Source organism: Gracilinanus agilis, chromosome X, assembly GCF_016433145.1.
Source record: "Gracilinanus agilis isolate LMUSP501 chromosome X, AgileGrace, whole genome shotgun sequence".
NCBI lineage: Eukaryota > Metazoa > Chordata > Mammalia > Didelphimorphia > Didelphidae > Gracilinanus > Gracilinanus agilis.
Window position 1 is genome coordinate 57085394 of NC_058136.1, and position 14138 is coordinate 57099531.

The 14138-nt window shown below is 44.9% G+C and overlaps 1 protein-coding gene across 1 annotated transcript; it reads right to left on the bottom strand.

Moving 5' to 3' along the window:
• Positions 1-403: 403 nt before the first annotated feature.
• On the bottom strand, positions 404-10746 carry HTR2C (5-hydroxytryptamine receptor 2C). The gene is made up of 4 exons (XM_044682769.1): positions 10715-10746; positions 4774-5102; positions 2615-2815; positions 404-1314 (listed from the first exon to the last, which is right to left on the bottom strand). Exons 1-4 carry the CDS (start codon positions 10744-10746, stop codon positions 404-406), a joined length of 1473 nt encoding a protein of 490 aa, XP_044538704.1.
• Positions 10747-14138: the final 3392 nt, after the last annotated feature.

The window sequence follows — 14138 nt, forward strand, 5'->3', positions numbered from 1 at the left end:
CCAGATGGGTAGGTTTTAGTGTGGCCTGTGGCCATGGCTGCGTGCACCTTCTTGGGTTTCTAGGGAAATGCCACCCAAGAGAGACAGCCCTTTTCTTCCTCCAGTGCTTAAAAAGATCTTGACTTTTTTTCAGTCCGCCAATAGAACAGATTCAGGTAATTTGTCTTAAAGAACTCTCTTGTGTACAGTAAATATAAAAACTTTAAACCTCACTCAAAGGCATGAATCAAAGTACAAGATTGCAAAGCCATACTCAAAAACCTTTGCTCAGAATGCTGTATTTACAGGGATCTCTAAATGGCACAGGAAATTCTTGCGAGTCAATCTCCTGTGCTCTAATTCACTCGACTGGATTTCCTATGCCAGGCCTTCATGGTGAGCCGAAGCTCGGGGCGAGACCTCCTTAAACAGTAGTGACTTTCTCATCGACCATAGTACAGGTATCCTCGACTATCGGCTGGGGAGAGCAAGGCGCCATCTCAATCACCACCTCAACCAACTCAGTATTGGGCCTCTCCTCAATGGACCTCTCCTCAATGGACCTCTCCTCAAGGGGGACAATCTGGGGCACATCATCATCCTCCTCCTCCTCGTGAGTTACGCAATACTCTCTGGGGGTAAATCCAGTTGGGACGAAGTCGGTCCCAGGGTATTCCCTGGGGTACAGGTTAGCGGCACTAAGAGGGATCTGCCGGGGGGGGCTCTTGGTTTGCCCCAGCCATCCAAAGCTAAGGTACTTAAGGAAGGCCCGGCGGTAGGTCTTGTTGAACAGGGTGTACACTAGAGGGTTGATGCCAGAGCACACATAACCAACCCAAACAAACACACTCAGGAGCTCATCAAGAGTTGACTTGCGGCAGGACTGAGTGCACATAACCGCCATAATATTAGTGACAAAGAATGGGCACCACATGAGCAGGAAGAGAAAGAAAACAATGCCAAGCACCTTGGAGGCCCTACGCTCATTAGCAATGGCTTGCATGGTACCCTTACGATAACCCTCCCGATGGCCCGGAGAAATAATACGAATGGCATTGGGGTTGTGGATCGTGGAGATGTTGTTGGCGCTCCTCTCCCTCCGCAGGCAGCCAAACTTGGAACGCTTCCTACGCCTCTCACCCCCAAACACCTGGCTCTGGCCCTGCAAGACCTGAATGGTCAGGCAGTAGGTGATAACCATAATGAAAAGAGGAATGAAAAACGCCACGAAGGAGCCAATCAGCACAAAGTTGGGTTCGTTCAGAGTGCAGCTTCCATTCACAAAGACCTTGCTCTCATCCCTCAGACCGATGATTGGGATGGGCACAGACACAGCTAGAGAAAAGACAACAAAAAGATTATTGTGAATAGCCAAGAGCAAATGCCAATTGGGTCAATTCCATGTCCCAGGCCCAGTTGCTGTCACTGAAGGTGATCCATCATGATGGCACTATAGAATTATGAGTGACTCTGATTCTGAATCTCAGCGGACTGATCCTGGTGGGTGATAAATACCAATCTGAAGAATGTGTGTCTGTATCACCTAGAAAGTTCCTCAAGATAAGTTTGGGGGGTAGAGAATGGGTTGAACTTATCTGAAAAATTATTTCAATTACAGGGTCTTTCAATTGACTTAATAGAGAAAGAACAGCCTGGATATGGCTTGCATTTTGGAAAGAGCCCAATTTGGGTCAGTCCTCATTTTTCAAGATAAACAGCAGAATGTCAGTCAGTAGTCCAATGTATTACTGAAGCCAGAATTGGGAGAGGTGGCCTTTGGCCTGGTAACATGCTACTAGACTACCTTTAATAAGATAAGCACCCATGCTGCGTATGGGAGACAGAAAACAAGATAAATGAGTCCAATTTTGAGGCAATTTGTATTTCCTTCCCTCTCAAATTTAGGGGGAATGCCAAGGACAGGCCAAAGACATTGAGAAATTGCCTGATATTTGAGGATTTTTTTTTCAGAAAGGGAGCAGAACAATGATAAGTGTAAAATCCAGTTGAGGGAGGAGGGGAAAGAGAGAATATGAATCATGTAAGCATGCATGGAAAAATATTCCAAATCAGTTAATTAATTAATTAGATCTGAAATTTAAAAAAAGAAAGGGATCAGAAAATGACTAATAAAAGTTAGAGGTCAAGAAGTATCTTAGAAGTCAACTGGGCCACTTTCTCCTATCTTGAGTCTCTGGGGCGGGCTGTTTCCTGCAGTCTATTATTTAGCTAGTGCCTTTCTAAAAAACTCAAGAACCTAGAAAAAAAATCTAGTCCTATTTCCTTCTTCTCCTAGTCTCCAGAGTATATAGACTTGTCAGAGCTATAGGATGTAAATGATTGCCAGTTGTGCATTAGAGGCTGGGTTTGGGCTAAGACTGTTGGGCCAACATTCTCCTTCCCTCCATTCTCCCAGGTTCCTCTTTAACACCTTTCAACATTTTAGTTGATATGCAGAAGATAAATACACTAACATAATCAAAAAGATGCCATAGGATCTTACCTGTTATGGGTTTTTCCCACCAATAGGGTTTTAGAGCTGGTGTGTCTGAACAAATGCTGGCCACTGCTTACAGAGGCCCTGTGACAGTTGGCAAGATGTCACCATTTAAGGAGCAAAGTCAAAACAACTTACCCATCGAGATAGTCCAGACGATGGCAATCTTTATAATGGCCTTGGTGCGAGAGTTGAACCGGCTATGCTCAATCGGATTCCGGATAGCAATGTAGCGATCCAGGGAGATAGCGCAGAGGTGCATGATGGACGCAGTCGAGAAGAGCACATCCAGGGAGATCCACATCGGACAGAGTTGTTTCGGAAGAGGCCAGGTGTACTCTATGATACCAAGAAAGAAGCAAAAGAGGGAAAAGAACAGGGTATGAGTTGACACAGGTGCTGGAATGAGAAGAAGAACGCAGAAGAATTCTCAAGCTCTTCTTTGCCAGGTCTGTACAACTTACAAATGGGGAAAATGACTGGTCTCATTTGTACAGTAAGGTGTACTTAGGGCAATGGCTAATTGCTAGATTTGACTCTGACATGACATTACTGAGAAAAACTGGCAATCATGAAAATATGAATGTTTCCTCAATGGCAACAGGTGGCTTGGTTGTATTATAGAAGAAACTGAAATCTGAATGATCTGTCTTCCATACTTGTCAATGATGTTGACCCCATTTTCCCTCATTGTAGGTATATGGTATCCCTTTTGAGGAGGTTGCAAGATAGCAAGAGACAGATAGTGTGTAAATGATGAGGTGACACTGACTCTAGTAACTGGTCTCAAATCTGTGCATGGCTAAGCTTGGAATTTCATTCTGAGGTTGGTATGCTCTATGGAGAATGTGATACCCAGTAACGCTGCCCTTTCAGTGTTAGAAAGAAGAGACTCCTTATTAGAATGGATGAGCCAGCTCTTGGTAGGAAGTGGTATGTATTGTCCCTAATGGCATGGATACTGCAAGTTGGCACTTAGCCTGGCATCTGGGACTTTAAGTCTGAGACTTGGTAAAGCAGGCATTCTTAAGTTGGAGTCTGCTAACATTTTAAAAAATGTATTTTGAAAACTCTTTTTCAGTCTAATTGTTTTTCTTTGTACCTCTATGTATTTTATTTTATGCATCTAAAACCATTTTATTCTGAGCAAAGATCCATGCCACCAAAAAGGTGATGAGCTCCTGTTTGAGCCTGTCCTGTGGTATTTGGCAGAGAGAACCATCTTGGTTCAAGCTGATCTGGAAGGGTCAATGTAGCCTCTCTCATTGGTATGGGATAGAAGCCTCTGTCCAGTGTGGTGGGCATCAGGTCAGGTCAATAGCATCTCCCAGCGTCTCTACTTGTATGTGATTCTGGAGGAAAGGATTGGTTGCGATCCTGCTGGTTGATGTTTGGTCTAGTTATGGGGACAGTATTCTTGAGGGCCCTCCAGTCTGCTCATCCTTCAGTGTTGGAAACCCACAATTCTGGGGTGGGGCTAATCTTGCTGTTTATGGATGACTATAAGGAGGAGTGAAGATCCAGATTTCCAGGAACACCTGTGGATGTGGTCTCCCTGCTGGCAGCAGTTATTAGCAAGGACAGCTGCCAGTAAAGGCTGCAATGAGTTAGATCCCTCCCTGGCATCAGACACATGGCCATTGGCATGGCTATGATTCCAGTGGGCTCGTGGTGTCAATTGAGGGCCAGATTCTGGCTGGGGTGAGGGTCTCTTTTTAGAGATGGTCCTAGTTCAAAGGGCTATGTGGAACTGTTGGCTTTCTTCATTTCTAATTGCTTTCCAGGTTAGTCAGGTGACAGTTTTGTTTAGGAAAGTTTCTTTGTGGGTATCCAGGCAAGTGTATAGGACCTGGAAGGTTCCACAGCATAGCTCTCTGAACATGAGCCAGAATATTTCTCCAAAGGCCTGGGAAAAGTGGCCACCAGGGGAGGAGCCAGAGGGTGACTTCTAGAGATACTTCCCCAGCTCTTAAGACCTCTTAACCTCCAATGAATTGAACTCCTGCTAAGGAGAGAAACTGGGACACAATGGTATTACTGACTTGCCCCCCAAGCACATGTCCCATCTTGGTGGGAATCTACCCTGCCAGAAGGTACTGTCACCTTACTTGTGCTATTACTAAGAAGGTCTTTATGTCTTTGCTAAAGGAAGGAGTGTAGAACAGGAGAATACTACCAAAGGTAGCAAACATCAGACAGGTCACACGCTAGGGACATTTTAAGCCATGTCATCTCATTCTATTTTGAGATTCCTAACTCTTGCCCCCTTTGCTGACAGATAACAAAGTCAGACTCACCATAGAGGATGGTGAGAACAGACACCGGCATGACTAATAACCCGACTAACATGTCGGCCACAGCCAGTGACATCAAGAAGAAGTTAGTTGCAGTCTGCAACTTCTTCTCCAGGGTCACGGCCATGATCACCAGTATGTTGCCGGCAACAGTAATCACGATGACGATAAAGATCAGGAGGGCTGGCCAGTTCTTGCGGATTGGTCCTGGGGTCGGGGTGGGTTCCGGTTTGGTGCCATTCTCAGTGTCGGTGCCATTCATGTATTCGTCCATGCCAGAGTCAGTCAGGTTGCGGCTTAAATGTAAAGCCATGAGGCTGTTTTGTAGGACACTAGAAAATGAGATATCACAGTCAGGTCACCTGGCTATTAAACCATGAATCCAGAGAATTGGGTTTTTGTTTTAAATTTGGATCATTTATTTCGTTAGAATGGGTTTCCTTCATAATCCTGTGGATTTAAAAATGAATTTAACAATATGATTCTGAGAAGGGGCCCCTAGACTTCACCAGAATGCCAGGGGGGTCCTGATAACTGCTAGTTGACTGGATTTAAGAGACTGTGACCCCGTCACCACTTACAGTCTCCCTATTAGCCATAATCCCTGCCTAAAGTCACAATTTTAAAGTCAGATATTAAGGGATCTTCCCAGGGTCTTCTATGTACTAAAGGTCTGAGCAGGTTTTGAGCTCAATTTTCCCCAATCCAGGCACATCACTCTATCCTCTATCCCCTAGAACCATAGGTCTCAGGAGGAGGGGGAAAGCCTGGTCTTTTGATTCAGGGCTGGGGCTCTTTCTTGTACACCATCCCCTAGCTGGTATCCAAAATGTACTTGAGGATCAGGAGCCGTGATCATCGCTTTGCATGGAAAGAGGTTTTAGAAAAAGTCCCTTCTCCTCTCCAATGACATCTAACACAATCATGGGACAATTTTGGCTTGATTACCATCTAGTCCTTAAAGCAATATCTACCTGTATTTTCTGCAATTAACCTGAGATTGTTATTTTCCAAACATAGGACTGGAGCCTATAGAAAGTCATTTGGAGTTAAAGGACCCAGAAATGCCTTTTTCTTTCTAGGGGCTACAAGATGTGGGATGTTCCTTGGTCTGATTATGAATTGAATGCTCAAAGATAATAAGACTGACCCCCAGAAAGGAAAGGACTCACCCCCCAGTCACCCAGGTAGGATAAGGCCAAGTCAGATTCAGACCCAAACCCTCTTCTTCTTAACACTATACTTTTCCAAGGTGATGGGTTCAATTGTTCTTATGAGTAGGCTCTACTCCTAAGTCATCACCAGACTACAAAACACTTAGATTAGGGGGTGGGGAGAATTAAAATGATCAGTGACATGCTTGAGACCCCTCACCTGTAAGCTGAGGGAACAGAGAACCAGAACCCCAATGCTGACAGGAGCCGTGAAGATAGCAATGCTGCCTCTCTCAGAACCTCTCTAGAACTGCTCTTAGCATATGGCAAGGGAACATCTCATGTGGGGATAGTGATTTTCAGAATCTAGAATGTTGCTTGAGTCAGATTACCAAGAATGCACTGGTGTGTCCATTTCTAAGTTCTAAAACATTTGCACTCTAGAGATCTCCTATTGCTTTGTGGTCTGAGGAGACATGGAGTGATGGGAGTCCCAACTCACATTTACATGTCATTTCTATTTAATCTGATGGAATTTCCTTTTGGGGAAGTGGTTATCTGCCAAATTGCCATAGTCTCAGGCCCCTGGTATTCTAATCCTGAGATGATTGCCACCCCCTGTCAAATTGTAGCTAGATTGGTGTGGCTAGAGAGGTATTTAGGGGGAAACATTTGGCATCTCGTTTTCCTTTGCACTAGTGGAAGGCTGGTGGTGAGCCATTGCAGATTTTTTGGCATACTGGGTCTAAAGCTTTGAAAGGACCTCAGAGGCCAACCAACAGGTGAGGAAACAGTCTCTCTGGACCTCAAACTCCCTTGCCAAGTTTGCATGACTCCTCAGTGGCAGAGACCAAATTGAAACCTCAGTTTAACTCTCTGACCCCAAAGCGGCACTTTTGCCTCTGTACCATACTATCCAGAAGTAGGGAGGAATGTTTTTAAGGAATTCCCAGTAAGGATATCAATCCTTGAAGATTCTAGGCAAGCTTGATGCCAGATCCTTTCTGCACTGTTCAGTTTTCCAGAAAGCTCCTAAGAGGAAATCTTGCTGCGCATCTAGGCATATTTAAATCTTTGTCTCCCCTCATCTACAGGGATGCCAGAAAACCTGACAAACAGGAACCAAGGCATAGCTCAAATTTGCCATGGGAATCATGGGAGCTGTTGTTGGCAATCTGTTCCCTGAACTCAGGAGAAGGGAGCAGCAATGCCTTGGGGCAGAGCTTCCCCACAGAGGTGCCATGGTACCCCACAAATCATTGGACTCACAGTGAGTGCCCCAGGGGCCACATTTGCTCCAGCCACAGTAGAGCCCTCCTCCACATTTTCTACATATGAGGCACCTTTGCTCCAGGAGATAACTCCTGTTTCCAGTGATGGAGAAAGACTCATCAAAGATCATTGAACAATGGTGACTGGGTGTAAAAATAGATTTTTGCATCTTAGGAAGCTTTTTGTTGTTCAAAGATCTGTGCTCTTCAGGAGATTACTCTGCCCTTTGAGGCTGGTCATCTGAATTGTAGAATGAGCATGAGGGCATTTTCCCTGAACTGGCAAGGGGAATTTCAAAGTTCAGAGATACCAGTTACAGCCTTATTAGGTATTCTCCCAAGTGAAATAATCAAATCAGATTCAAGGACCCTTGGATACTTTCAAAGGAACTGTTATTTCAGTTTGAGGAATTGATGGGGTTGGTGACTTGGCACATGTGGTAAGTAAAAACACTCCTAGAATCTACAAGGGGCCATTGACTCCTTGTCTCTCAGGCAAAAGTCATTTGGATGCCCCACTGTCCTCCTCCTACCCCTGGCCGATTTTGTTTACCTCTTGGTATCCTATAGAAGAGATTTGTGGGATGGGGTCTGTTCCTTGATCCTAAGATCTGCCCTTCTTGGATACTTGTCCCATTTCCCCCCCCTGAAATGTCTGTCAGAACCCTAACTGTGTAACCAAAGATCATAGGGGCACCAACTCTAGGAAGAGAGAGAAGTCATTGTGCCTTCCCAGTCACTGGCTTCTTTACCTGTGAAGTAAGGGGGATGACCTTAGGTACTTAGCTACAAAAGGTACTTTTCAGCTCTAGAGCCACACAGTCCTATAAATCATTCTACTGCCCAAGAACTGCTCCCTCACTTCTAGGACTCTAGTGACATTCCTCCCCCACCCCTTCCAAATTTTCACACCCTCAATCTCCGTCTTTGATCTCTTACCTATATTTTCTCAGGTTCAAATCACCACTGTGTCTTGTTCCTTCTCATTATACCAATGGACACCAACAGAAATGCCTTCCGATCACAGAAGGCCAGAGGGAGGATGCTCAGTAGGAAAGGATCCTGGTCGTTTCCTGTCACAGCTCTCCAAGTCTGGGACTTTGACCAAAGACTCAAGTCCTTCTGAGACCAGAGGTTGGATTCTCTTGTCCTAATCCTGGCCTCACTCAAACTCAGCCTCAAAGTGCTGCATTAAATATCCACCCCCATGGCCTTGCCTTTCCCCTTTGGACAAAGGGCCAAGAGTTTCTGCATAACTGCTATGCTTTTAATGAAAAGGGGATTAAAGGCTTTCAAAGAGTTACCTAGATCCAGGTCTCCTTGGGAGGGAGGAACAGACCGCTGAGGAGCCTCAGGTCAGGGTGCCAGACATACCCGCCTTTGGCTAGGTCTGCTGGCTTATGTCTCTCATTAAACAACACTCCCCCCCCCCTTGCAACCCTTCTTCCCCAGTGCTCATACACCACACAGTCTGTCCAAAGGATGGTTGGGACTCAGGATTGTCCAAAGGGGAAAGGCACAACCATGGAGATGGATTATTTAATGTCTCCCCAACACTCCACTGTAGTGTTGTCCCTTTTCTATTGTAGGGCTTTGCTCTGGGACAGAACAGTCTGGACCTTCTGGTAGTAACCTGTAGGAGGGGAGATGCTTCTAGTGCACAGGAGCCTGGCAGGGATAAAGAAATGGACATCACATCTGCCCTCAGACCTATTCTTGCCTCCTAATCTAAGTTAAATTATAGAAGAGGCAAGGACTGTTAAGAGAAAAAAATGAGACACCTTTGGATGAAAAGTTAGTTGAGATGGTGATGTGCCCCAGACCTAGGAAAGAAGCAAATGAGATCCAAGTGCTGGCACCTGGATGGAGTCCTTGTCATTACTGAGTTTCTTCCCATCTCTCCTCCAGTTATAAGTCACAGGTTGGTACTATGAGTAGAATAAATCAGATCAAACCAAGGTCTTCACATTGCTAGGAATTACTTATTCAACTGAGGGGAGGAAGGTCACTCCAAGAGTATGGCCATGTCCCCAAAACTGCTGAGGTAAGTCTTTTTTGCAGGCCATGAAGGCCTGTTGGAGATTTGTTCTGACATGTTGTAACACAAATCATTTGTGAATAAGTCTATTCATGATTATATGAGCTTTGTGCAAAAAACTCGTTACTTTCTAATTGCAGGCACAGTAGAACATCTGTCCAAGATTTGCATGAGTCTTAGTGAGCAGAATTTTATTTTTTTTTGCTTAATGAATTAACACTACCTCCTCTCCTCATGTCAGGTGTTTTCACTAGTTGACATCAGTTAATGAATCAGCCCCATAAGTAGGCTAATTTAGTTTGTATATCAACCTCTAAGTCTTTCCTTTAATCACCTTCTAAGAAACAAGGAAAAGCTCTGTTTCTGAAGGAAGAAAGCCGAATACAAAAGCCAAAGAAAGGAAAGGAAATTGTCACAAGATCCTGGCAAAAATCTAAAAACAAAACACTTATTTCCATTTGACAAATGCAAAAGGGTTGAGGATTGTCCTGGTGATAGTGGGGACACTTTGGGGATCAAAGATGCCTTGGCTAAAACTGTTTCTGCTCAGCCTGTCTCTCTCCCTCATACCCCATATACCTCCTTGGACTCTGAAACACATTGGATTTTCCAGTGGAAGATGCTCTTCTGCCCTTTTGGGTGGTGGTGGGGAAAGGACTCTGGATCTCTTTGGAACCTAGATTTTCCTCTTTATTTTTCTCAAAGTTGTTGAGGACTTTGGTTTGCTATCATTGGCTTTTTTTTTCACAATTTGTAGCCTATTATGAACTCAAGATTTTCAACATTGCAGTTCTCGTAATGTAGTAAACACTGGAGACACAAAGGACATTTTAATCACACCTTTTCTTTTAAACCCAGAAAGTATTTTTGTTATTTATCTTATTTCCTGGCTGGAAAGGGAGAAAAAAGCCAAGAGGAGACTCATGCCCTCAAAGCAAACATCTTTAAGAAGTCTCACAGTACTCCTTTCTTTGAAATTAGTGTCAACAGTGGGACATTTCCCCATTCACTTTGTGACTTGGTAAGGCCTGTATAGACCATGGAAAGTTGATAGGTGTTTCTCAGGTAAGCATATCATCTAACTGTCACTATCCTAGCAGGGGGGTAGAGAAAAGGAAAGGGTTCATCACCCTTTTTGGGAAGGCGAGAGAGTGCTAAATGAACCTTGGTTACTATGCTGTTCATTTTCTAGCTCTCCTTACCCTCCCAATTTCCCCAATAGATGGTTTTGCAGAAGCAACAGGACATGTAAGCCACTTCAGGCATGATCAAAATGACCTTATGCAGTCAAATTGGGTCCTGAAAGACATCTGGGCTGACTGGACTATTTTTTCTTCTCCCTCCCCCTATGAATGACAATCTAGCGTCCACTCCTAGACCAAACAGACCACTGGTGAAAAGAAATCTGTGACCTCCAGAGAACTTATTTCATTGTTTACTTTCAGGATTCCCCAAATTAAGAAAGCATCTCATGTTCTTACCTGGAGAGTGCCCTTATTTTGTGTATCAACATGTTTACAGATGTTTGGTGCTTCCACTTGGGCGCCTAGGGAACATTATCAGTTGGTTGTTCAATTCAGAGCCCTGGGCTTCCTTAGAGGGGGAAAAATTGCCATGAGAAGTTGCTGAAATTTCTCTCATCATCATTTTAAACCCAGTTCAGAGAAAAGAAAACCCACATTTTTTCCAAGTCTATTGAGGAGAACATGAATGGACTCCTGGATAGCTTCAGAAAAGTAACTGTGATCTCTCCAACATCACCAGTGTCAGTGATGCTGGCGACTAAAGACATGACTCGACCAAGGAGCCATGTTTTTATCTAATCTCATTAATCACAACTACTTGCATTTTTCTCTTCTTGGCTGGGGCTTTCTTTGATAGGGGGACACATGCCTTGAGGGTGGGGAATCTTATGGTCTATGGGTTGGAGGGTTAGGCCCCTCCAGACACCTCGTAGCACTTGCTTTGACCCAAATTAAATACTCAGAGTGGAGATGGATCTGTTTAGCATGACTACCCCTCTCCAATCTCTAAGCAAATCTGAAAATCTGGAAATATTCCCAAACGGAGGGACTTTTCATCTCCAGCCAGGGCTTTCATGCATCTCTAGCTCCCTTTCTTCTCATAGGTCCTAGACAGGACCTTGATAAACAACTTGCCAGTCCTGGAGCTGAGAAGCAGAAGCAAGGGAAAGCCCTACATGGGTTTGGGGAAGAAGCTTACCTCACAGGAAGTTGTACTCAAGTAAGTGCTGCAGAGGTCTGAAGCTGGAAGACAAGCAGGAGACTAGTTAGGATCTGATTCTGAACTGGTCAGCAGACCTCCGAGGAGGACTACCAATTGGCATACCTATGTATCCTCAGGTAACATTTGAAACACCTACAGCTGAAAGTGAACCAAAGGAGATTACGAGTGCCCCATGTGCCTTTGGCTAGGAATCACACTGAATGATTAGACAAGTCCCTTGAGTAGGCTGTGGTGGAGATCTGCTCAGTGTAGGACAGACAGATCAGGAGCCATTTTTAAAGTGAATCAACCATCTCCTCCTTTTCTGGTCTCACAGTGTGTTCTCTAGAGAAATATCAATAAAAGGGTCAAGCAAACTGGTCTTTGCTCTCCCAGGTTCAAAATTGTCCAATGAGTATTTGAACTTTCCATCACCAGTAAGCTCTGGAGAATCCTTGAAGAGGAGCATGTATTGGGTGAGGCCAAATCAATCCTAAATTTCCATAATGTTCCCTTTTTGCCAAGAAAGAGTGGCCCAGACTCAGAGTAGGAGCCTTGGCAGGTTGCCAGGCAGGAAGAGGTGCCAACAGTGAGCTAATGTCACAGATGTAAATTTGCCAAGAGAATCTGGTCATCAAGAGAGCCCCCTTTTCTACCTAGAAAGGCCTCTCTCCCTATGGCACTAACAAACAAGAACATTTGAATGAGAGGAGAAAAGAAACCCAGGCTGTATTGACAAGGCCTAATCCTCCTCCTCTCTCCTCCTTCCAGGATCCCTAAGGAGTAGGGAGAGAATCTGTAACCCTTCCCCACACCCCTTCTACTAGAGACCTGAAAATTAAAGTACCCATACTTTAGGTCTGGAGGACTCATACTTACCTATTCTTCCTTGTGAAGAGGAAATATTCTACTCAGAGTTGGTTGAGGTGGTTAGTCATTGTAAGGTGACAGGGACATTATTTTACTTTTACTGTATCATTTAAAGAATACATGTTTGCCATAAAAATGTGGAGCCCTCCAAGGGCTCATCAACAGAATGGAAAAGGCCAGAGAAGTTACGTTCATGTAGGTGTATATTTGTAATGCCCATCCCATGCAGAGGCAGACATATTATACAACCATATTTACATGTGCATAAAGTGAAACTGTGAAGATCTAGAACCCTCAAAAGGCAGGCTCCATGCCCAGGGGAAATGCTAGGAAAGTAATCATTTTGGTGCTCTAGTGCTGTGTTTTCTCTAATTGGGCCAGAATCATCAGTGAGCTTGATTTGGGCCAGTCACTCACACCACTTGTCTTGAATTGATTTCTCCCATAGAGAAACTGACAGTTCTGAGGACTGAAATGAGGGGGCCTAGTCCAGACTGCTCCCTGGCCAGTATCCCAAACTGGACAAAGAAATCCCAGTCTTTTACTGAGAAACAAATCTGCCAGAACCTACCCTCCATTTGGGTTCTCACTCTGACCCCTCCCCCTTTTGCCAAATGACTCCACTGGACCAGGCTCTACTGGCAAAGCCCTGTGTCACTGTTCCGTGGCTTAGTGACCTACTACTAGCAGGTCCTGACCTACATAGCCCTTCTTCCCTCGGTATTCTGATGCCCGGAGGCCTTGGGCCTTTTAGGAGCATCTGGCCCATAGGCCATATATGGGTACATCCCCGGGCAAAGTAGGCATGTTCTTGAGTTGAAACAAAGCTACATTTCTCTTGGCCAGGGGTCTTTTTCCCCCTCATGGGTCAAGATCATTTCAGAGCTGAGCTTGCCAGAGGACAATGTCTCACTGAGGCAGCATCAGGAAAACATCAAGCAGAAAAAGATCCAAACCTTTGTGAAGTCACCTGTCGAACAGAAGCATTTCCAATAGACTCCAACATTGGCAGTAGCACACCATAAGTCAAAGATGACACCATACATACCAGGAACTGTGGTGATTGCCAAGGAGATGCATGAAGGGAAGCCTCATCTTGAAAAGGGCAGCTCTCGGGGATTTTTGGCAAAAAGAATCATCAGTAAATAGCTGCTGTGAGCAACTCCCCCACCCCTCAGGGGTGAGTCCTTGGAGCTGAATCTCTCGCTTCCTAGCTCTGGGCAGATATCTTTACTGTCAGTGAAAGTACAGTGGCAGTAAAGGTGTGTGTAATATCTCTGCGAGTGAGAGCTGAAGGGAAGGGAGACTCTAGCAAAGGGACTTTGGCAGCAGTCAGAGGTGGCCAATCTCAGGCTTTGAGGGGAGTCTGTTCCAGCAAGGGTTGCAGGACAGACACCTTGTAGCACTTGCTTTGACTCAAATTAATGTCTTGGACTTCCTACCGGGCAGGTTTAAACAGCTGTTTGTTTTGTCTTCCATCCATCCCGTGGCTGGAGCACACTCTGTCTCAGGGTTTGTTTGCCTACTTAGTAGAACAGCAGGAGAAAAGGCAAGACAATGAAGGCAAAGCAAAGCAGAAGACAGACCGGACCCAAGCAAAACCAACAAGAAAGCAAAATCAGAGCAGCACAATCCACAAAAGACAGCTTATTTTAGCAACATGGTGGCTGAAAGGAACATTTCTTGAAGCAGTGTGGCAACTGGCAAAGGCTGTGCCATCTTATGATTAAGTCAGGTCACAGGTTGCACCCCAGCTCCTGTGCCAAAACAAATTTAGATGGTATAGGTGTGCTGGGGGAGGCCAACTTA